Here is a 24,019-nt window from a genome sequence, read left to right on the forward strand (position 1 = left end):
GATTGCATTTCCTTAGGATTCTTCCAGTGAATCTCAGTCTGGCATCTGCTTTACCGACGATCAACTTTATATGATCATTCCATTTAAATCACTTCTAATGCGTACTCCCAGATAATTAATTGAATTAACTGCTTCCAGTTGCTGACCTGCCATACTGTAGCTACATGATAAGGGATCTTTCTTTCTATGTATTCGCAGCACATTACACTTGTCTACATTGAGATTCAATTGCCACTCCCTGCACCATGCGTCAATTCGCTGCAGATCCTCCTGCATTTCAGTACAATTTTCCATTGTTACAACCTCTCGATATACCACAGCATCATCCGCAAAAAGCCTCAGTGAACTTCCGATGTCATCCACAAGGTCATTTATGTATACTGTGAATAACAACGGTCCTACGACACTCCCCTGCGGTACACCTGAAATCTCTCTTACTTCGGAAGACTTCTCTCCATTGAGAATGACACACTGCGTTCTGTTACCTAGGAACTCTTCAATCCAATCACACAATTGGTCTGATAGTACACATGCTCTTACTTTGTTCATTAAACGACTGTGGGGAACTGTATCGAACGCCTTGCGGAAGTCAAGAAACACGGCATCTACCTGGGAACCCGTGTCTATGGCCCTCTGAGTCTCGTGGACGAATAGCGCGAACTGGGTTTCACATGATCGTCTTTTTCGAAACCCATGCTGATTCCTACAGAGTAGATTTCTAGTCTCGAGAAAAGTCATTATACTCGAATATAATACGTGTTCCAAAATTCTACAACTGATCGACGTTAGAGATATAGGTCTATAGTTCTGCACGTCTGTTCGACGCAATTACACCATTATCGGTGCAGGAAACATTAACTGGCGGACCACGGTCAACATCCTAGGTTCTAGACGTGTGAAATTTGTTTTCGACGTGCTGCCAATATAACTTTGATACGAAAGGCAAGGCTGAATAGTCACAATTCCTACTTCACCTATGTGAGCCCTGTAGTGCTCTGCAACTCGTATTAACACCAGAAATCTATCAAATACTATGGAAGATAAAACGCCAATTGTCGTCAAACGGAGTGGAAACGTAAAAGAAAGCAACAGACACGTTTTTAATGTGAAAGGGCGCAAATCAGCATTTGAGAACAGGCGGGCAATAAGATCGGTTTCCGCATAGTTGATATGTCTTATTGTATCATTTGGGTTCATACACAACAATGCGCAACAACGGTGATGAATGCATTGACTAGCGAGTGTTCAACCACACATTATGACCACAGCACCGGCTGGACACTATCTTGTCTGCATGACAGGAAAAGATCTTTTTATAAATCGGCATTGATTCAGGGAGCATCGTTCATGCGAAACTCAGCTTGCCCTTTTATCACACGATATCCTGCGAACCATGGGTGAAGGACAACAGGCAGAGTCTATATTCCTAGATTTCCGGAAAGCGTACCACACTGAAAATTGTTAACGAAAGTCCGAGCATACGTAATAAGTTTCTCAAATATGTGAGTGGCTCAAAGACTTCTGAAGTTGTAGAACCCAGTGTTCTCTACGTATGTAAACAATCTGACGGACTGGCTGAGAAGCAACTTGCGACTGTCTGCTGATGATACGGGAAAGTGTCGTCGTTGAGTGACTGTAGAATACAAGATGACTTAGAATTTCCAGTTGATGTGATCAATGGCAGGTTGCTCTAAATGTAGAAAAATGTAAGTTAATGCAAATGCAGTGTTAGTGGTGTGTTGCTTGATACAGTTACGACGATTAAGTTCGTAGCGTAACGTTGCAAAGCGGTGTGAAATGGACCGAGTGCTTAAGGTCGAAAGAAGGGAGAACTAACAAGGGAACCTCCCCATCGCACCCCTCTCAGATTTAGTTATAAGTTGGCACAGTGGATAGGCCTTGAAGAACTGAACACAGATCAATCGAGAAAACAGGAAGAAGTTGTGTGGAACCATGAAAAAAATTAATAAAATATACAAACTGAGTAGTCCATGTGAAGATAGGCAACATCAAGGACAATGGGAGTCAAGGAGCGCCGTGGTCCCGTGGTTAGAGTGAGAGCTGCAGAACGGGAGGTCCTTGGTTCAAGTCTTCCCTCCACTGAAAATTTTACTTTCTTTAATTTTGCAAAGTTATGATCTGTCCGTTCGTTCATTGACGTCTCTGTTCACTGTAATAAGTTTAGTGTCTGTGTTTTGCGACTGCACCGCATAACCGTGCGATTAGTAGACGAAAGGACGTGCCTCTCCAATGGGAACCGAAAACATTTGATCGCAAGGTCATATGTCAACCGATTCCTCCACAGGAAAACACGTCTGATATATTCTATACGACACTGGTGACGGCATGTGCGTCACATGACAGGAATATGTTGTCGGCCCACCTAACTTGTACACTTAGCGAATGGGTAAAAAGATTCTTCTATCTTGCCCGATTTAGGTTTTCTTGTGGATGTGATACTCACTCCCAAAAAGGTGATGAAAACATAAGAGTTTGTCACATAAACTGAAAATAACAAATTAAACTTTTCACTCGATGGAAGACTTGAACCTGGGACTTCTCGTTCCGTAGCTGCTCTCGCTTACCACGGCGCTCCTAGATTTCCATTGTCCTTGATGTTGCCTATCTTCGCATGGACTACTCATTTTGTATATTTTACAAATTTTTTTCATAGTTCGACACAACTTCTTCCTGTTTTCTCGATTGATCTGTGTTCAGTTTTTGAAGGCCTATCCACTGTGCCAACTTATAACTAAATCTGAGGGGGGTGCGATGGGGAGGTTCCCTTGTAAGAAAGTGCAGCTCATCTATAAAGCAGACTGCGCAAAGAATACTAGTGCGACCCATTCTTGAGTGCCGCTCGCTTGTTTGATAACCCCATCAGGTCGGATTAGAGGAGGGCATCGAAGCAATTCAGAGGTGTGCTGCCAGACTGCCAGATTTGTTACTGGAAGGTTCGATCATCTCGTTAGTATTAAGGAACTCAAATGGGAAACGATGGAGGGAAGACAACGTTCTTTTCGACAAACACTACTGACAAAATTTAGAAAACAGGTATTTTCACGTGGCTGCAGAACGATTCCGCTGGCACTAACGTACATTTCGCATAAGGACCGCGAAGACAAGATAAGAGAAAATAGGGCTTGCGCAGAAGCACATATAGACAGTCGGTTTTCTCCTACTGCATTTGAGGGTGGAACATGAAAGGGAATTATTGTAGTGGTACAAGACACCCTCCGTCATGCACCGTGTGGTGACTTGCAGTGTATGTATGCAGAAAATAAGAAACGAGCCAGACGTTTTAAAATGAAAATCACTGAAGAGATTGTAATTCCATTGCCTACGGAAGGAAGTGTCATGTCTATGAGAGCGCTGAAGTCCCAAACTCGCCGTAAGAGACACATGGGCGCACATCCACGTGACCACAGAGCGAGCACTACACACGTCGACCATCCACTGTACTCAGTAGTCCTGAAAATTTAGAAATGGCTGTAGTGCGTTTCCTTACAGTGGAAGGAGTGCGGGGAACGGAAATTCGTCGAAGAGCGTCACAAGTTTACGGAGAGTACTGCATGTTAAACATCAGAAATGAGTTCTATATATTCCCTTGAAACTCACAAGCAGGCTGCCCATTTAACTCCTCATTTGAGTCTGTCGTCGTGTACGAGAGGAAGTAGAGAAGAGAAATTTGTATAGATGTACATGAGTGTATTGTAGTATAGCAGAATAGTTAACTTGGTGCTGTCAGGAAAATTTCAAAGACCTTTCTTGGCGACGCGAGAAGCAGGGCAAAACGGGTCAATAGCCAGGCAGAATTCCAGAGAGAAAGGACCGTTGATGGTGCAGCAGCGAACACGGAAGCTGTTGCGAAACCCTGAATGGTGTCTCAAGGGAGTCTGAGTTGGAAGCAATAACAAATATTTAGCGTACAGACTCTGCAGAACACGCCCAATACCGCTCCTGAAAGGTGGAGTTGAGATACACTGCTGGCCACCGTAAATGCAACACCAAGAAAGACAAGAGGTAGCACAACAAAATTTATTTTGTTGATAACATGTTGACCAAGTATCAAATGATTACGTTTACAGACGTCTGTGACATGTGGTTCCTGCCAGAATCAGTAGCCAGAGTAGGCGCCATTGTTGGAGATCACCGCTGCCACACGTCTCGGCATTGAGTCAAAGAGACGTTGGATGTGTTCCTGGGGTACAGCAGCCCAAGCAGCTTCCACACGTTGCCAAAGATCATCTGGTGTGGCAGCTGGGGATGTAATCTGGGTCACTCGTTGAGCAACCATGGACCACATGTTTTCTATCGGCGAAAGATCCGGAGAGCGAGCCGGCCAGGGAAGCAATTCAATCTGGTTATTGACGAACAACCTTTGGACAATGCGTGCCACGTGTGGTCGCGCATTATGCTGTTGAAATATGGCTGTGGCCGAGCCCTGAAGGTAAGGAAGGACAACTGGCTCCAGCACCTCGGATATGTAGCGCCGGCTATTTAAAGTACCGGCAATGCGTACTAGAGGCGTGCGAGAGTAATATCCAATACCGCCCCATACCATAATACCCGGTGCAAGACCAGTGTGGCGGTGTATAATGCAGCTGTCCAGCATCCTCTCTCCACGGTGTCTCCACACTCGAATCCGACCATCGTGGTGCTGCACACAGAAGCGTGCATCGTCAGTAAAGACAACGTCATTCCATTCTGCCGTCCACATCCGTCTGTCATCACACCATTGGCGACGGAGACGTCTGTGGTTCTGCGTCAATGGTAGACGAAGCAATGGACGTGTTGCGGACAGACCACTCTGCTGTAAACGGCGTCGAATGGTACGCGCAGACGCTGGATGATGCGTTACAGACGCAATGTGCTGTGCTATGGTTCGGGATGTCACTGAGCGATCCGTCACTGCCATGCGCACAATTTGCCTATCAGCACGTGCAGTGGTGCACCGAGGTGAATGCGATCGACCACGTCGGTCCGTCGTACCCTCCTGCATCCAACGGTCACATATCCGCATTACAGTTGTTTGGTTTCGTCCAACACGACTAGCGATTTCTCTGTATGATAATCCACAATCTCGGTAAGCCACTATCCTTCCTCTGTCGAACTCGGATACTTGATCAAAAGATGTTCGCTGTTGTCTACGAGGCATAACTGATCGTCTTGTGAAACAACCACAAGGTAAACACACGTGCCGAACGTACACTCGTCGAAATCGCCAAGCCTTAAATGGCGCTATGAGGTGGCGCCACAGGCGCGCGTCATGTGCGTCTGCGCTGAAATTCTAATCAGTTGCATATCTCATCGCTGCAAACTCATGGTGTAAATTTCACTTGATTCGGATGCTTCCTTCAGGGTGTTGCATTTACGGTGGCCAGCAGTGTACATTTCAGACGGTGACCGAACAAGAAAGGCTGGGAGGATGGTATTATTACCGCCTCGCAGTAGCAGAGCACACAAGCCCGTGTTGTATAAATCCTACTTCCGTTCTGGTGGCTAATCAGTGTTTAGAAATCCAGCCTGGAGAGGAGGCCTATCTCAGTCATCCAGCTGCTCGTGTAGTCGCTTTAGATCTTCTGTGGAGCAGCGAGTTCAGTCTAAAGAAACCTAGACGCTGTTAAGATGAAGTACCAACTACCGAGCCAAGACTGACAGCTGTGGCCGTCACCATCCAAGAGGCTTAACTAGCAGGGACAGGGAGCAGATCGTCATCTTTTTTGCAGTGAACACATAGTGCGTAGTGGGGTGATCACTCTATTGTGGAAATAATTCAAAAGCCAAGATCGCTTAAATACTGTTTACTGGATAACCGGTTTCAACACACTAAAGGTGCCATCATCGGATCTGAATGTAGATTAACATTTATAACCCATTTGGATATAACGATACATAAGGTAGACCAGCTGGTACCAAATCATTGTCACAAAAAATGAAACACAACTGCATTCTTTTCCATAAGATATGTAAAACCGAAGTCACAAGATAAAACTATTTGGTACATGACCGCTGCTCGATTCAAATCCGATGATGGCACCTTTAGTGTGTTGAAACAGGTTATCCAACAAACAGTATTAAGCGATCTTGGCTTTTAAATTATTTCTAGATCGTCATCTGTCGTCGTGGGTGTGAGCCACTGCTGCTGCCCGCCTTCATCCGTGTGGCAGACTTCTCACCAGTCGGGAGGCGACAGCACTCCACTCCAGGACTTCACGTACTCCGAGCAGAGGTGGTAGGCGCCTTTCCTGTGTGCAGTCTACGATGGGGTCACGGGAGTCGTGAGCATCATCTCACGGAAGCTGTGCGTAGACTCATTCGGCGTTGGAGCAGCTGAACGCTAACGCAGGCGAGATCGCTGGTTCTGTGTCGCTGTTGCAGCTGAGTCAACGGCCGCCCAGCTTTGTGCTGCGCGCTGACGGGTGTATTCCACGGAGGAACGGCACCGCTGTCCCCAACAGCTTTAGCTGTCTGAATGTAGGTATCTCAACTGTTGTATTCTGTGGACCACAAATGTTTGCAACTTTAATATTGTTTTAATAACAAGGGCATCAGACAGGCACCTAATCTCCGAGTTGCCATGATCTGCATCCTTTGATGGTCAACTGTGGACCTCCTGAACTCGATACACTACCCACCGTTGCGCCCTACCCCCACGGTACTACAGCATACATAGGGTGCGCATTAATAAAACCGACAAACTGCAGAGACGGATTCCTGACTGGAAATAAAGTCCTATGAACATGTGTCCGGAAATGCACCCTTACCACGACATTTGGCGCTCAGATCACGTGCCGTGTGTTTCTTGTTGAATACAGGCTGTGTGATTGACGCAGCGTACTGAAAGCAGCAGAATGATCCAGTATTCATATCGGGAATAAGCTGACATGGTGTTTGTGTACTGCCAAGGAGATGGAAACGGTCGAGAGGCAGCACGGCTATACCAAACCAAGTATCCTCACAGACATCAACCACGTCACACAATATTGCAAGCCTTTTTTGGGTGTTTGTGAGATCATCGGCCCTTCCAGACGGACGAACGTGCAGGGAAGCGGCAGATTGTGCGTACACCAGATTTCGAGAACTAGGTTCTACAGGATGTTGAGACGAACCCTAGTACAACTCCAGGCAAGTGGCCCGCCGACATGGACCAAAAGTACAATTATGTGTATCCTGCATGATACAGCATCCCATTAGGCCGCTTTGAACATCTGTTGAGACGGGGATGCGATGCAGCTTGGTACTGTGTTCCGGGACGATTTGTTGTCGTTGCACGCACACCGTCCATTTCTGGACACGGACTTTTTTTCTTCCATTTCCAATCAAGAATTCGTCACTGTAGTTTGTCGGTTTTATTAATTTTCACCCTGATAAAATCACCAATACTCAGATATGGTACGTCGTTGCACTATATGTAGCGATATGACGTAACATTAATAAAACAGACAAACTGCAGGACGGATTCCCGACTGGAAATGGAGGAAAAAAGGTCCTTTGAACATCTACATCTACATCTACATCTACATCTACATATACATCCATACTCCGCAAGGTACCTGACGGTGTGTGGCGGAGGGTACCTTGAGTACCTCTATCTGTCCTCCCTTCTATTCCAGTCTCGTATTGTTCGTGGAAAAACGTGTCGGTATGCGTATGTATGGGCTCTAATCTCTCTGATTTTATCCTCATGGTCTCTTCGCGAGATATACGTAGGAGGGAGCAATATACTGCTTGACATCTCGGTGAAGGTATGGTCTCGAAACTTCAACAAAAGCCCGTACCGAGCTACTGAGCGTCTCTCTTGCAGAGTCTTCCATTGGCATTTTTTTTTAAATGATCCTGTAACGAAGCGCGCTGCTCTCCGTTGGATCTTCTCTATCTCTTCTATCAACCCTATCTGGTACGGATCCCACACCGGTGAGCAGTATTCAAGCAGTGATTGCATTTCCTTAGGATTCTTCCAATGAATCTCAGTCTGGCTTCTGCTTTACCGACGATTAATTTTATATGGTCATTCCATCTTAAATCACTCCTAATGCCTACTCCCAGATAATTTATGGAATTAACTGCTTCCAGTTGCTGACCTACTATATAATAGCTAAATGATAAAGGATCTTTCTTTCTATGTATTCGCAGCGCATTACATGGATTTTGCCTTGGTGGGAGAACTAGAATATGGTCCGATTAGTCTCGTGATGCAAACAGAGAAGCTTCGTGAAAGAGGAAGTAGCGTTACCAAGTGAAATAACGCGACAACGGTCGAGAGACTGGGGTGCATCTGCATGACACAATTGGTCGAGGATGACACAGCTGTTGGACGGGGCCGACTGGCCCGTCTTTGATTTTGGCTGGATTATTCTTGCCCTTTTATTGTTCCATTCGCGGATGCTACAAGGGAAAATGATTGTAGGTACCCTGCTGTGTTAGTCCGAATTTATCCAATTTCAGCGTTGTGACTATTAAGCTGGGACCACTGAAGAGCCAAAACATTATGACCACCTATTTAATAGCATGTTGGTCAATCTCTGAAACGCAATACAACAGCGATTCTGCATGGTATAGATTAACAAATACTTGGTAGTGTATCGGAGGTGTCTGGCACAGGTCAAGCAGTTCCATAAATTACAGGCCGGTGGTTTGTGGTCGCAGGACTGGCACCCGATAGTGTGTCAAATGTATTCCATCTGGTTCAGATTAGGTAAATATCATGACAAAAACATCAACGTGATTTCACAATCATGCTCCTCAAACCATTGTAAAATGATTAGGGTCTTGTGACACGGCAGTTATTTTGCTGGAAGATGCTATGGCTGTCAGGGAAGACATGAAGCATGAATGGATGTCGGTGGTTCAAAATACTGTTCACATAATCCGCAGCTGTCATGCTGGCTTCGATAATTAGGTCCCATGGAAGCCCAAATAAATATACGTGTTACTACCCCTAACGGCCTGCACTACTATATCCGATGTGTAACAAGAAACGTCATTCATCCAACCAGGCGACATGTTTTCATTCATCCACGGTCCAATTTCGAAGATTGCGTGCATATTGCGAACGTAATTTGTAGTGTTAGCAGTTAGCCAACACTACGCACACTACTTGGTTGAGGAGGCCGTAATGCACGCTATAAGCTCACGCAGGCTGGCGTGAGGTTTGAAACAGGATACGTAATGAATGCTATAAAGAAAAGTACGTAGCTTCTGGAATACTTAACTTTAATCCATCATTTGTATACATCGTTCTTGATGAGACATGCTTCATACGATAACTATCAATTGCTATGGCACCTTGCTAGGTCGTAGCCATTGACTTAGCTGAAGGCTATTCTAACTATCTGCTCTGCAAATGAGCGAGGCTTCGTCAGTGTGCATCGCTAGCTAAGTCGTCCGTACAATTGGGGCGAGTCTAGTAAGTCTCTCGAGACCTGCCGTGTGGTGGCGCTCGGTCTGCGATCACTGACAGTGGCGACACGCGGGTCCGACATGTACTAATGGACCGCGGCCGATTTAAAGCTACCACCTAGCAAGTGTGGTGTCTGGCGGTGACACCACATAATTGATGACGCTACTGAGTCAAAATGGAACATGCTTGCTCGTCTGCTGCGGAGCCTTATGTTGAGCAATGTACGCTGAACGTGTGTTCCGAAACACTTGTCTTCTAGCAACATTGTACAATGTCGTCAGATCTGTCGCAGATCGCCACCTACCCTGCCTTACAGAGCGGGCAAGCCTCTGATATCCACGTCTGTAATGTGACGCGAACGTCCAACACGTCGTCACCTACTCGTATTTTCACCGTCACCACTTTCCGTACACGGCCACTACAGTAGTCCGCGAACGATCGACCAGCTTCGCCGTTTCGTGGGCTCGTTCTCAGGCGCCAGACCTAGCGATGTGCCCTTTGCCCAAGTCGCTTATGTCGCAGGATTTCGCCACTTGTGGCCGGTATCGTAACTCAGATGATTCTTCAGTCATTCCTGCTCTGCTTACACTATATACCGGGTGATTAAAAAGTCAGTATAAAATTGAAAACTTAATAAACCACGGAATAATGTAGACAGAGAGGTAAAAATTGACGCACATGCTTGGAATGACGTGGGGTTTTATTAGAACAAAAAAAAGTTCACAAAACGTCCGACAGATGGCGCTGGACAGCAAACCTGCTACCGTGACGGGTGAGAGGTACGCCGATATGTTACAGAATCGCATCATCCCCAGCCTGGCTGATAAACACCTGCTGGAACGTACGATGTTTATGCAGGATGGCGCTCCACCCCATATTGCTAGACGCGTGAAAGATCTCTTGCGCACGTCGTTTGGTGACGATCGTGTGCTCAGCCGCCACTTTCGTCATGCTTGGCCTCCCAGATCCCCAGACCTCAGTCCGGGCGATTATTGGCTTTGGGGTTACCTGAAGTCGCAAGTGTATCGTGATCGACCGACATCTCTAGGGATGCTGAAAGACAATATCCGATGCCAATGCCTCTCCGTAACTCCGGACATGCTTTACAGTGCTGTTCACAACATTATTCCTCGACTACAGCTATTGTTGAGGAACTATGGTGGATATATTGAGCATTTCCTGTAAAGAACATCATCTTTGCTTTGTCTTACTTTGTTATGCTAATTATTGCTATACTGATCAGATGAAGCGCCATCTGTCGGACATTTTTTGAACTGTTGTATTTTTTCGGTTCTAATAAAACCCCATGTCATTCCAAGCATGTGTGTCAATTTGTACATCTCTATCTACATTATTCCGTGATTTATTCAGTTTTCAAATTTATGCTGACTTTTTGATCACCCGGTACTTTCCTTATGTGTTCGCATCCTCAATATCAGGCATTCAATCTCGCGATCGAGAATGATTGTAAGGTTTTCGCTCACTATTGTATGTATTGAAGGAATTACCATGTTTATTCATGAATTTTGGAACGTAGGCGCTTAAAATTTTCCGACTAAAGCACTCGGCAATACATAACTTTCTAATGACGTCGGTCAATTTGTCGACCATTTCTGTGATGTGTTAACTCTGACCAAACGAACCTCTGATGAATCGTATAGCTTATCTTCTGAAGTTTTACAGGTCTACCGTTAATTAAAATAGGTGATGGTTCTAGAGCAAAGAAATATACTCGAGTGTTATGTAACCCAGCCTATGTGCGAAACATTCTTCTAATTTACTTGAGTCTCGTTGGCATCTGCTTTCCCTAAGGCTAGATTTAGGTTGTCATTCTTCCCTGAATTCTCCGGGCAGAAACACGAAGTTTCTTGGAGGTTGTAAGATATTACAGCGATTGATTGCGAATCACGTAGTGAAACTATACAGGATCTTTTCGCGAAGTTATGCGCATCACATTACATTCACTTATGTTTAGTGTCATCGGCCAGTCATTGCACAAGGCACTCTTCATTTCGACTAAGTGTGTTAAGCTGTCACCTTGTGACCGAAAAACCACTATTTTATGTCTTTGGGTCTCCCGCATGGCTGTCAGCCGCGCTGATCACTGAGCTAGAGAGGCGGACGGGAAGAATAATAGTGGTACAGAACGTAGTCTGTGCCAAACATTGCATGGTGGCTTGCGCAGTACGTGTACAAATGTAGATGTACACTGCAGGTGAAATCGCACCTCCAGCAAGGATAGTAAATATCAGAATTTTACTTATTGCGAGTATGTAGTGAAGCAGGAAGAATAAATGATAAATTTTTTACGGAGCTTCCATCTGTAACAACAACGGTAACCATAATCTGGCTGGGCATAAAGCAAAACTGTGCTTGGATGACAGACACAGGTACATCATTCCATGCTGATTCAGCACTACACCACATTTCACCAATCATAATGGCTGGTGAGCAATAGTATGCCAGCCCCTCGTCAACCCATGATCAGATGTTTCCAATGGGTGAGATCTGGAAACGTGGTGGTCGGAGCAACAATCGAACATCCTATGTATCGAGGTAGGTCAGGACAGTACGGACAAAAATACGGTCTTGCGTTATTTTGTTGAAAGATGTCAGCACGGAGACCTCGGAGATAGGGACAGTAATTTGCCTTATCACGAAAGAAATGTAACGGCTATGCGGACCAGACGTCATCTTGCTGGGTATCCATCACGCCAAGTGCTGCGTTCGCATGACGATGACGAACGCAGTATGGCAACGTTAGTACTCCTCGGAGACTCCACATACGGATACATAATCGTGATGTCGGACGCAGAAACAGGACTCGCCTGTACAGACAACGTACAGCCATTCATGTTTCTAGTGCTGTTGTGTACACAACAGTCGGCGCGCCCCTCTCTGCTGCTGCATCAATGGAAGCCGCGCCAATGGTCACTGTGCTGCGCGTCTGCGGTGCTCCAGACTTGGTCCACTGTTAGTGTGGATACTTGTCTTGCTGCAAACAAACTAATTTCTTGATTCAGAATTCGTCACGTGGTTGTACGGTCCTGCACGGCAAAATGAAAAGTATATGTGTCCTTTCGGGCGCTAGAGGCGCGAGGCCACTGAGATTCTTTATGGCGCTGTATATGTCCGTAATGGGCCCAGGGCCCAAAGAGACCACATTCGCATGGAAGTCGTCGGATCCCGAACAATGCGAGCCGCGATATAACTGAACAATAAGCATCAGTCTCAATAGGCCGACGTTGAGTTTCCGCAATTACTGGCAGACAGATGTCTTTCTTACACAAGGCGTAACACGGTCATCTCTCAAACAAACTATATTCAGATGCGATTTCTGATTCCGAAACCTGCTGCGTAGTCTTCTTCATTTCCTGACTGTACACTAGTTCACAAACCTTACGCATGATGTTTCAATGCCAAGTAACATACACTACCGGCCATTAAAATTGCTACACCAAGAAGAAATGCAGATGATAAACGGGTATTCATTGGACAAATATATTATACTAGAACTGACATGTGATTATATTTTCACGCAATTGGGGTGCATAGATCTTGAGAAATCAGTACCCAGAACAACCACCTCTGGCCGTAATAACGGCCTTTATACGCCTGGGCATTGAGTCAAACAGAGCTTGGAGGTACAGCTGCCCATGCAGCTTCAACACGATACCACAGTTCATCAAGAGTAGTGACTGGCGTATTGTGACGAGCCAGTTGCTCGACCACTATTCACCAGACGTTTTCAATTGGTGAGAGATCTTGAGAATGTGCTGGACAGGGCAGCAGTCGAACATGTTCTGTATCCAGAAATGCCCGTACAGGACCTGCAACATGCGGTCGTGCATTGTCCTGCTGAAATGTTGGGTTTCGTAGCGACCGAATGAAGGGTAGAGCCACGGGTCGTAACAAATCTGAAATGTAGCGTCCACTGTTCAAAGTGCCGTCAATGCGAACACGAGGTGACCGAGACGTGTAACCAATGGCACCCCATACCATCACTCCGGATGATACTCCAGTATGGCGATGACGAACACACACTCCCAATGAGCGTTCACCGCGATGTCGCAAAACACGGATGCGACCATCATGATGCTGTAAACAGAACCTGGATTCATCCGAAAAAATGACGTTGTGCCATTCGTGCAACCAGGTTCGTCGTTGAGTACACCATCGCAGGCGCTCCTGCCTGTGATGCAGCGTCAAGGGTAACCGCAGCCATGGTCTCCGAGCTGATAGTCCGTGCTGCTGCAAACGTCGTCGAACTGTTCGTGCAGATGGTTGTTGTCTTGCAAATGTCCCCATCTGTTGACTCAGGGATCGAGACTGGTTGCACGATCCGTTACAGCCATGCGGATAAGATGCCTGTCATCTCGACTGCTAGTGATACGAGGCTGTTGGGATCCAGCACGGCGTTCCGTATAACCCTCCTGAACCCACCGATCCATATTCTGCTAACAGTCATTGGATCTCGACCAACACGAGCAGCAATGTCGCGATACGATAAACCGCAATCGCGATAGGCTACAATCCGACCTTTATCAGAGTCGGAAACGTGATGGTACTCATTTCTCCTCCTTACACGAAGCATCACAACAACGTTTCACCAGGCAACGCCGGTCAGCTGCTGTTTGTGTATGAGAAATCGGTTGGAAACTTTCCTCATGTCAGCACGTTGTAGATGTAGCCACCGGCGCCAACGTTGAGCGAATTCTCTGAAAAACTAATCATTTGCATATCACAGCATCTTCTTCCTGTCGGTTGAATTTCGCGTCTGTAGCACGTCATCTTCGTGGTGTAGCAATTTTAATGGCCAGTAGTGTAGTTCAATGAAACTTGAACCATACATAGAAACATCTGCTACCGTATAGTACAGTATGTTACTGAAAAGAATACTAAATGAGACGAACGGAAACGACATCTCTGTTCAAAGACAATAACTGCACTGTAGCCGCTGCGATTGATGATAGTCCCTTGGACATTACAAAAGGCAGGTGAGGTAGGGCGTTCCATTCCTCCACCTGCCCGATTGACAACTGTTGGATGGTCGTTGGTCCATGAGAACGTGCTGCAAAACGGTTTCTCATGTATTCCAAGCGTACTCGATTGGATTTAAGTCGGGGAAACGGGCAGTCCAATCGCTGAATATCCTCTCGTTCCAAGAGCTCCATCTGTGCAGTTCGATGTGGTCACTCATTGTCATCTGTAAAAATGAAGTCAAAGCCGAATATACCCTCGAAGAAACGTACATGGGGAAGGAGTACAGTACTCACAATAACGTCGACCGAAGCGTTCAAATGTTTGGAGATCTGTACACGCATGTAACATTATGCCTCCCTACGTCTTAACAGCTGGACCACCAAAACGATCGTATTCGACCATGTTGGACGTATCCCTAAATGTCGAGATGTGAGAACACGTGACGCATCCTGGAACATAGTCGAACATGATCGTTTTGGTGGTTTAGGTGTTATGGTCATTTACATGGATATTCTGCAAATCACATTCAAGTGCCTGGCAGAGGGTTCATCGAACCACCTTCACAATTCTCTATTATTCCAATCTCGTATCACGCGCGGAAAGAATGTACACCTATACTTTCCGTACGAGCTCTCTTTTTCCTTGTTTTATCGTGGTGATCGTTCCTCCCTATGTAGGTCGGTGTCAACAAAATATTTTCGCATTCGGAGTAGAAAGCTGGTGATTGGAATTTCGTGAGAAGGTTCCGTCGCAACGAAAAATGCCTTTGTTTTAATGATTTCCAGCCCAAATCCTGTAGCATTTCTGTGACACTCTCTCCCATATTTCGCGATAATACGAAAAGTGCTGCCTTTCTTTGAAATTTTTCGATGTACTCCGTCAGTCCTATCTGGTAAGGATCCCACACCGCGCAGCAGTATTTTAAAAGAGGACGGACAAGCGTAGTGCAGGCAGTCTCCTTACAAGGGACCTCCCCATCGCACCCCCCCTCAGATTTAGTTATAAGTTGGCACAGTGGATAGGCCTTGAAAAACTGAACACAGTATATTTACGGTCCAAATATCATCGAGCTGTATTACTTGGCGGTGATACATCATGCGAAAGTTACTTTCGTTCTTAAGTTTCGCACACTATTGTAGATGGCGTTACTCCTGTCTGCTCTACACGGTTGCGCTAAAATGTTAACCATTTTCATTTAGAACGTTTCAGATAAGCTGTTTTACTCTGTAGCTTACAAAATAATAAATGAGAGAATACTTATGTAGATAGGCGAAATTCAGAAAAGTTACTCTTTCTGCGGAGTTATGAATATACGAGTAGTTTGCTTAGTTATTTTCCAGAGCTGTAGAAATGAGTTCTAATTTTTTAAATAGAACATTTTCTTTGAAATGTTGCTGGTGTATTTAAACCAACTGTGTGTAACGCAATTGCAATTAAATTTGTATCGATTTTACTTAGTGAGCTACAAACGTTCAAAATTTTAGATGTGGATGCCGCACGCTTTACATAATCATTGGCTTTGTATAGATATATGTTGGACGAGGGAATGTTCTTTCAAGTGAAGTGTTCAAACGAGTACCCATTTTCGAGAATGCCTAAGTCAGTGGCCTCGTAAACGACCGGCGGACGATATGTAAAGTTGCTGGTGCCACGGAACGACAAGCTTCAGCGATGAATTGATCTTCGTCTATTACCTCTGCTTCCCTCAAACTACTTGTTTCCTCAAGTCATTTTTCAGGGCACGAAAATGTAATGGCTGGTGGGGGTTGGGTTGTTTGGGGGAGGAGACCAGACAGTGAGGTCATCGGTCACATCGGATTTCGGAAGGACGGGGAAGGAAGTCTGCCGTGCCGTTTCAAAGGAACCATCCCGGCATTTGCCTGGAGCGATTTAGAGAAATCACGGAAAACCTAAGTCAGGATGGCCGGACGCGGGATTGAACCGTCGTCCTCCCGAATGTGAGTCTAATGGCTGGTGGGGCTCATAACCAAGATATCACATGGTGAAATCCATGGCTACTTTATTTGCATCGTGTCGGGATTCGCCGAGCATCAGCAACATGTCAACATACTCGCCAGATGTGTATGCCATGTTATGTTTATTCTACGTCAGTATCCGTGACAGATGGAACGTCGGTTGTGAGTGGATTCCGATCTGCTTTGTAAAGGTGCATCTACAGCCTAACCGAAGATGACTTTAAACAGAACATCCAGGAATTATATCGCTCCGTGACATCACCAGCTTCACATCTCGCCCGCAGGCGGTTGAGAAGACACGTGGAGTTGAGCGTTCAGGAAAATCGGCACTCATTTGAACACTTCGCTTAAATGAACATTCCGCTACTAGAGCATCCATCTGAACTCAGCCAATTACGTACAGCATGTTGCATCCACCAGTAAAACTTTGAACGTTTGTATCTTTCTAGCTAAAACTGAGAGGAATTTGATTTGAATTGATTTGTACACGGTTGGTTTAAACACGTTAGTGACATGACAGAAAAAATAATGTTGTGTTTAAAAAATTATAAATCATTTGTGTAAGTCTCTGGAAAATAAGTAAATAAAATGTTCGCAGAAGGAGTAACATTTCTTTCTTCCATCTATCTAAATATTCATTTACTTACACCTATCTCAAATGCCCTGTATGTAAGCACGTATTGCACTTCTACATCCACATCTGTACTCCACAAGCCACCCTGTGGTGTGCAGCGGAGGGTACTTTGTGTACCACTCTCACTTCCTCCTTTTCCTGTTCCTGTTGTTAATGGTTCACGGGAAGAACGATTGCTGTTAAGCCTTCGTGTAAACTCGAATACCTCTAATTTTACATTCATACTTTCTCCGCAGTATATGAGGACCATACACTCTCCAATCTTTGACAGTAAACCACACCGTGATGCAGAACGCCTCTCTTGCAGCGTCTGCAGCTGGAGTTGGCTGAGCATCTGCGTTACGCTTTCGCACTTTCTAAATAACCTGTACCGAAACACTCTGTTTTTCTACTCTGTTTCTTCTATCAGTTCTATCCGGTACAGATCCAAGACTGAAGAGCAATATTAAAGCGATAGTCGAAGATGGTTTAGTAAGCTACTTCCTTTGAGGATGGAACAGACTTCCTGAGGATCCCTCTAATGAATCTCAGTTTGACATCTGACTTACCTGCTATTAATTTTATGTGTTGGTTCAACCTTAAATCGCTCCATACACATACTCCTAAATATCTTATGGATGTGACTGCTTCATGTGATTCTTCTGCAATCCTGTAACCATACAGTACCAAATCTTTCTACTGGTTTATGCGTAATACGTCACACTTGTTTAAGATGAGTGTCAGCTGCCAATCCCTGCACTAAGCGTCGATTCTCTACAGGTCTCCCTAAATTTCTCAACAGTTTTCTAGCGTTGCGACTTTTCTGTACACTGATCTACCAGAACATTATGACCACCTACCTTATAGCAAGTATTTATACCTTTGGCACAGATAAAAGCGGTGACGCGTCGTGTCATAGAATCAATAAGGCCTTGGTAGGTCGCTGGAGCGAATTGGCACCCCATTTGAACACAAATGTCACCTAACTCTCATAAATTCCGGGGAGGGAGCAGATGAGCTCTGACGCCACATTCAATCACATGCTAGATGTATGCGATAGGGTTCAGGTATGGCGAGTTGGGGGGACAGCACATCAATTCAAACTCGCCACTGTGTTTCTCATACCACTCCATCACACTCCTGTCCTTGTGACATGGCGCATTATTTTGCTGAAAAATGCCACTGCCGACAGGAAACATGATCGTCATGAAGCGGTGTACGTGGTCTGCAACCAGTGTGCGATTATCCCAGGCCGTCATGGTGCCTTGCACGAGCTCCACTGGAGCCATGGATGCCCACGTGAATGTTCCCCGGAGCATAACGGAACAGCCGCCTCCCGCAGTATAGGTGTCAAGGGGATATTACCCTGTTTCAACATCGGCCTGATGTATGGGTTGTTGGCTGCGGAGGCCCATTGTTAGGAGTGTTCGGTGCGCTGTGTATTCAGACTCAATTGTACTCAGCCCAGCATTAAAGTCTGATGTTAGTTTTGCCACAGTTCGATGTCTGTCCGGTTTTACCAGTTTGCCGAGTCTACGACGTCCGACATCTGTAATGAGGGGTGGCCGCCCAACCCCACGACGTCTGGACGTGGTTTCGCCTTGGTTTTGCCACGTCTTGAAGACACTCATCACAGCACTCCTCGAATATCCGACGAGTCGTGCAGTTCCCAAAATGCTGGTGCCATCACAATCTGCCCTCGGTCAAACTCAGATAGACCGTGTGCCTTTCCCTTCTACACCCGGCTAGCATGTTCACTGATATTACACGCAACGTACGTGTGTCTGACTAGTAGGCATTCCTCACCAGGTGACGCTGCTATCCCCTGGATGGGTTTATATCGATAGCAGGTCGGTATATATAACAGCATCATCAGTGAAATGCCTCATAGACTTCCGACGTTATCCACTTGGTCACTTACATATACCGTAGAAAGTAATCGTGCACTAGCACGCCCTTGGGGTACATTCGAAATTACTTTTACGTCTGAAGACTTCTCTCCGTTGAGAATGACATTCTGTGTTCCGTCTGTTAGAAATTCTTGAGTCTGTCCGCAGCTCGTGGTCGTGCGGTAGCGTTCTCGCTTCCTGCACCCAGGTTCCCGGGTTCGATTCCCGGCGGGGTCAGGGATTTTCTCTGCCTCGCGATGACTGGGTGTTATGTGATGTCCTTAGGTTAATTAGGTTTAACTGGTTCTAAGTTCTAGGGGACTTATGACCATAGATGTTAAGTCCTATAGTGCTCAGAGCCATTTTGAAACTCTCGAGTCCAGTCGGAGTCTGATATTCCGTACGCTTGTACATTGTTCATTAGGCGTCATTGCAGAGCTGTATTGAACGCCATTCGGAATCAAAGAAACACGCAATCAAACAGGGCGGCTGTATTTACTGCTTCCTTGATCTCGTGGACGAACAGAGCGGGCTGAAATTCTCACGATCGTTGATTTCGGAACCCATTTTGACGTTTGTTGCATGGTGTCTTCGTGGTATTGCAGTTTTAATAGTGCAAACGATTACATAATGCAATATAGTGTACGCTACAGATTAAAATGGTGGCTGCTGTGTTTGGAGGCGAAGCTGGAAGGTGCACGGTAGGTAACAGCTATAGTGCGCGTCATTTACGACGGCGGCCGAGTTTAGGTTCGTTCTGTGCATCTGATGTCACAAAACACAGTCAGCCAATGAACAGAGAACGACGTTGCCAGAGCTCGACTGCAGTGCAGAGCACGGACGAGTGGCTTCAGTTTTAGAAACGTTCAGTCATAAATAAAGTAATTGACCAAAAGCAATGTCTTGATAGCAGACTTTCTTTTATAGAAAGTTTGGAAAAAGCATTCTTTATGCCAATTGCTTCATATTCTATTAATTAACTAAACCAAGCAAGCAATAAGCCTCCTAATTCAGGCAATAGCAATGGAATGTGTTTGTATCATTCTCACGAACCACTTTTTCGCAATAAAGAACAGCAGTAATTGTTTATTTCCTATTGTGCTTCGACGATACGTCAATAATTCATAGTCATACTAACAGCGTTTGTCGGTATTTTGCGTGATGTTTTAAAGTACTCCAGTAGTTCATTTGAATAAGAAGCTGCGTTAGCATAATGGTTAAGGTGTTTGGCTGCTACGCGAAAGGTTCTGAGTTCAAACGTGTTGTTCGGTGCTTAATATTTTCTTTATTTAAAAACAATATCGAAGTGTCTTACTTCATGCATTTTATTCGTTTGAATGTAATTTTTTGCAATTTCTAGTGCTTTGTCTCTTCATTATAGTCATAATAAGATTTCGGTTTTTCTAATTCTGTCCTCCAATATTTCTTTTCACAGCAATTAAAACAATGAAAAGGCACACATACAATATTCATGTTATCTGTCTTGTTTGTATATCTTCTCTTCTGCAGTCGCTATTTTACTATTCATATTGAGATATATTCTTTGCGACAGTATTAAAAGTATTATTTAGAGCAGAATTTCTGCTCGTATGTTGCCGAGCTACGTGATTGTCTGGCGCACTTCTTTGCTTCGCTGCTTTGGCAACATCATCATATTCGATGTATTCGTCAACTGATCTATGTTTTGGCAAGTGTTTGCTGTCCGTTATGACAAACACAAATTGTTTGCGAACTGCGCCTCACTGACAATATATTTTAGTTTCTATGTTTTATTACGTCCACAATTCAGTTTTGTGTACTTCGCCAATTTTCTTTTAATCAGAACTTTTTAGAAAAAAGCGATATGACTCTGGTATAAATAAAACTTTTATTACAGTCGCGAAAGACGGAATATTTCTCAATATTAGATACGACACCTATCTGGTACTTCAATTAAATGAGATATTGTTATACAGTAAATTTTATATGAAATTAAGGTATCTTGTCCACATTTCATTCTCAATATTGTGGCAACTAAAATCGACCATACGGAAAGTGTTGTGTACATAGTTCCGCATAGTCAGCACGTACACAACTTTCCCACTAGAGCGCGCCCCGCTAGGCTCAACAGCGCAGGCGCAGCGCTCGTCTGTCTCCGCACTACGAGATGGCGCCGCCATAGAGACGGACCAAATTCTGCTTCCGCCGATCCGTGTATTAATATGTAACGCACCCAATGAGATTGCTGCTAAAGTAGAACTTTTCTCCTCGCAGATCACACTCGCACAGTGATACATGAACACGCGAGGTATTATAACGAGTGTACAGACCTCCGATTAGTCAGTCTGCATTTGTCTGCACCAGTCTGTACCAGTCTACATTTGTCTGTACCAGTCTATAGTCAAGTTTCAGTCTGCGCCTAATAAGATTACCATATTCCTGTACATAGCCATGAAGATAAATGTATAGACGCTTTTGTCAAATATCAGAGATACATGTAAGAATAAGATTAAAGTACCGAAACCAAAGGAACTTAAGATTGCCAATTGTAAATAGCATCCAGAACTAAGTTAAGTAATTTTTATGCTTGTTATTATTTTAATAAATGTGTGTGAAAATTAATCAAGTTCTGTTTAAAGTTAGTCGCAGTCAATCTGCTACTCTAAGCGCGCAAGTGCCATTTCTATCGTCTGACCTAACGGCAGAAGATAAACACGCTACGATAAGACCACAAGACATAATGCTGACACTCGCCTAAATCGTTAGAGCGACAAGTCAAATAATCTTATGGTGTGTGTACTGAAGGTCTTACAGTGCGCACACCACAGAAAGTATACGCTATGGACTTCTACCTCTGCAGACTCTTCAAATTTTCGTGCAATAGTTTATTACATTTAATGCTGCACAATAATTGCGTTGAACATCGAAATAAAATTAAGTCATTTATGGGGGGAAGGTATCAGTCAAGAAGATGTGTAAAAATGAAATTTTTGGGCCAAATAATTTTTTTAAAATCGAATGATAAGTGTGTCAAAGCAGTCGGAACACCGCGTGTCAGCACAGGCGAGCAGTGCAGTGATGACAAAATCGCGCACAGCGCGGAATGCGGGGAGCACGTCTCTGTAGCAACGAAAGGGTTAATGCGGCCGTGGTGGCTTTACTTCATAAACTGTGCGCTCCCCCCTAAAAGTAAGTTTGCGTATTATACTATACTATGGCGCTGCTTCTCTTGGCGCGTGCGTCGTTTGCAACTGTCAACGCAGCAGTCTCCCGCGTCTGAGCGGGCATGCGCGAGCCGCCAAGATAAAAGAATTCAACTATAGTAGTGTACTGACCTCGAGGCGGCAGGTCCTGTGGCGGGTACTGAGGCGGGTAGGGGTAGACATCGACGGGCGCCGTGGGCGGCGGGTCGGTGCAGGCTGTCCCGGTCTCGCGCTGGTAGGCGCTGAAGCGCACGTCGCGCAGCAGCCGCAGCTCCGGCGGCCTCGCAGACGACAGCTCGCACACGCCTCCATCAACCCGCCTGGCACACACAGCACGTATCACAGAGGCAAATGCTCGCTCACCGCTCCGCATCAGTCTCTATCACTCAACATAAGCTGCATCTAAGAGATCCGAGAGAAAACAAAGGATAATTAAGCTTCAAATATTCCGTGCGCTGCTTACCGACATGTGTGAACGTACTGCTGTGCTGTTTGTTTATTTATTCGTGTGAAAAGAATCAAACTTCAGCATACAAGATACATAGGTATACATACGCAACAGCATTTATAAACTTGCTGGTAATTTAAAATTTGAAGACATTTGCACGTCTTGAAGGACATAATCTACATGGTTCAAATGGCTCTGAGCACTGTGGGACTTAGCTTCTGGCAATGGACTCTCCCCATCGCACCCCCCTCAGATTCAGTTATAAGTTGACACAGTGGATAGGCCTTGAAAAAATGAACACAGATCAATCGCGAAAACAGGAAGAAGCTGTGTGGAACGATGAAAAAAATAAGCAAAACATACAAACTGAGTAGTCCATGCGCAAGATAGGCAACATCAAGGATTATCTAAGCTCAGGAGCGCCGTGGTCCCGTGGTTAGCGTGAGCAGCTGCGGAACGAGAGGTCTTTAGTTCAAATCTTCCCTCGGCTGAAAATTTTACTTTCTTTATTTTAGCAAAGTTATGATCTGTCCGTTCGTTCATTCACGTCTCTGTTCAGTATAATAAATTTAGTGTCTGTGTTTTGCGACCGCACCGAAAAACCGTGCGATTAGTAGACGAAAGGACGTGCCTCTGCAATGGGAACCGAAAACGTTTGATCGCAAGGTCATAGGTCTACCGGTTCCTCCACAGGAAAACACGTCTGATATATTCTATACGACACTGGTGACGGCATGTGCGTCACATGACAGGAATATGTTGTCGACCCACCTAACTTGTACACTTGGCGAATGGGTAAAAGGATTCTTCTACCTTGCCCGATTTAGGTTTCCTTGTGGATGTGATAATCACTCCCAAAAAAGTGATGAAAACATAAGAGTTTGTCACATAAACTGCAACAAATGAATGCAACAATTTCACAGTCGCACAGTTTTCCCTGTGCTCTGTCAAAACATATGTTTTTAACGTTTTCAAATTTTTCAGTGTGTAGACCGTCAAATCCATCGGACGCAACAACGGACAGATAATAATTGTCTGAAAATAAAAAAGTAAACTTTTCACTCGAGGGAAGACTTGTACCAAGGACCTCTCGTTCCGCAGCTGCTCACGCTAACCACGGGAACACGGCACTCCTGTGCTTAAACTGTCCTTGATGTTGTCAATCTTCGCATGGACTACTCACTTTGTATATTTTGCTTATTTTTTTCATAGTTTCACACAACATTTGCCTGTTTTCTCGATTGATCTGTGTTCAGTTTTTCAAGGCCTATCCACTGTGCCAACTTACAACTAAATCTGAGGGGTGTGCGATGGGGAGATTCCCTTGTGAGGTCATCAGTCCCCTAGAACTACTTAAACCTAATTAACCTAAGGACGTCGCCGGCCGCGGAGGCCGAGCGGTTCGAGGCGCTACAGTCCGGAACTGCGCGACCACTACGGTCGCAGGTTCGAATCCTGCCTCGGGAATGGATGTGTGTGATGTCCTTAGGTTCGTTAGGTTTAAGTAGTTCTAAGTTCTAGGGGA

The 24,019-nt window shown here is 45.1% G+C and overlaps 1 protein-coding gene across 2 annotated transcripts in view; it reads right to left on the bottom strand.

Moving 5' to 3' along the window:
- LOC126249749 (uncharacterized) overlaps nt 1–24,019 on the bottom strand; it is a 535,036-nt gene that overhangs the window by 134,011 nt on the left and 377,006 nt on the right. For both annotated transcript variants that reach the window (XM_049951429.1, XM_049951430.1), the window contains one exon: nt 22,179–22,366. In XM_049951429.1, the coding sequence (XP_049807386.1) occupies nt 22,179–22,366 (188 nt within the window). The remainder of the gene's footprint in view (nt 1–22,178; nt 22,367–24,019) is intronic.

Source organism: Schistocerca nitens, chromosome 3 (assembly GCF_023898315.1).
Source record: "Schistocerca nitens isolate TAMUIC-IGC-003100 chromosome 3, iqSchNite1.1, whole genome shotgun sequence".
Taxonomy (NCBI): Eukaryota; Metazoa; Arthropoda; class Insecta; order Orthoptera; family Acrididae; genus Schistocerca; species Schistocerca nitens.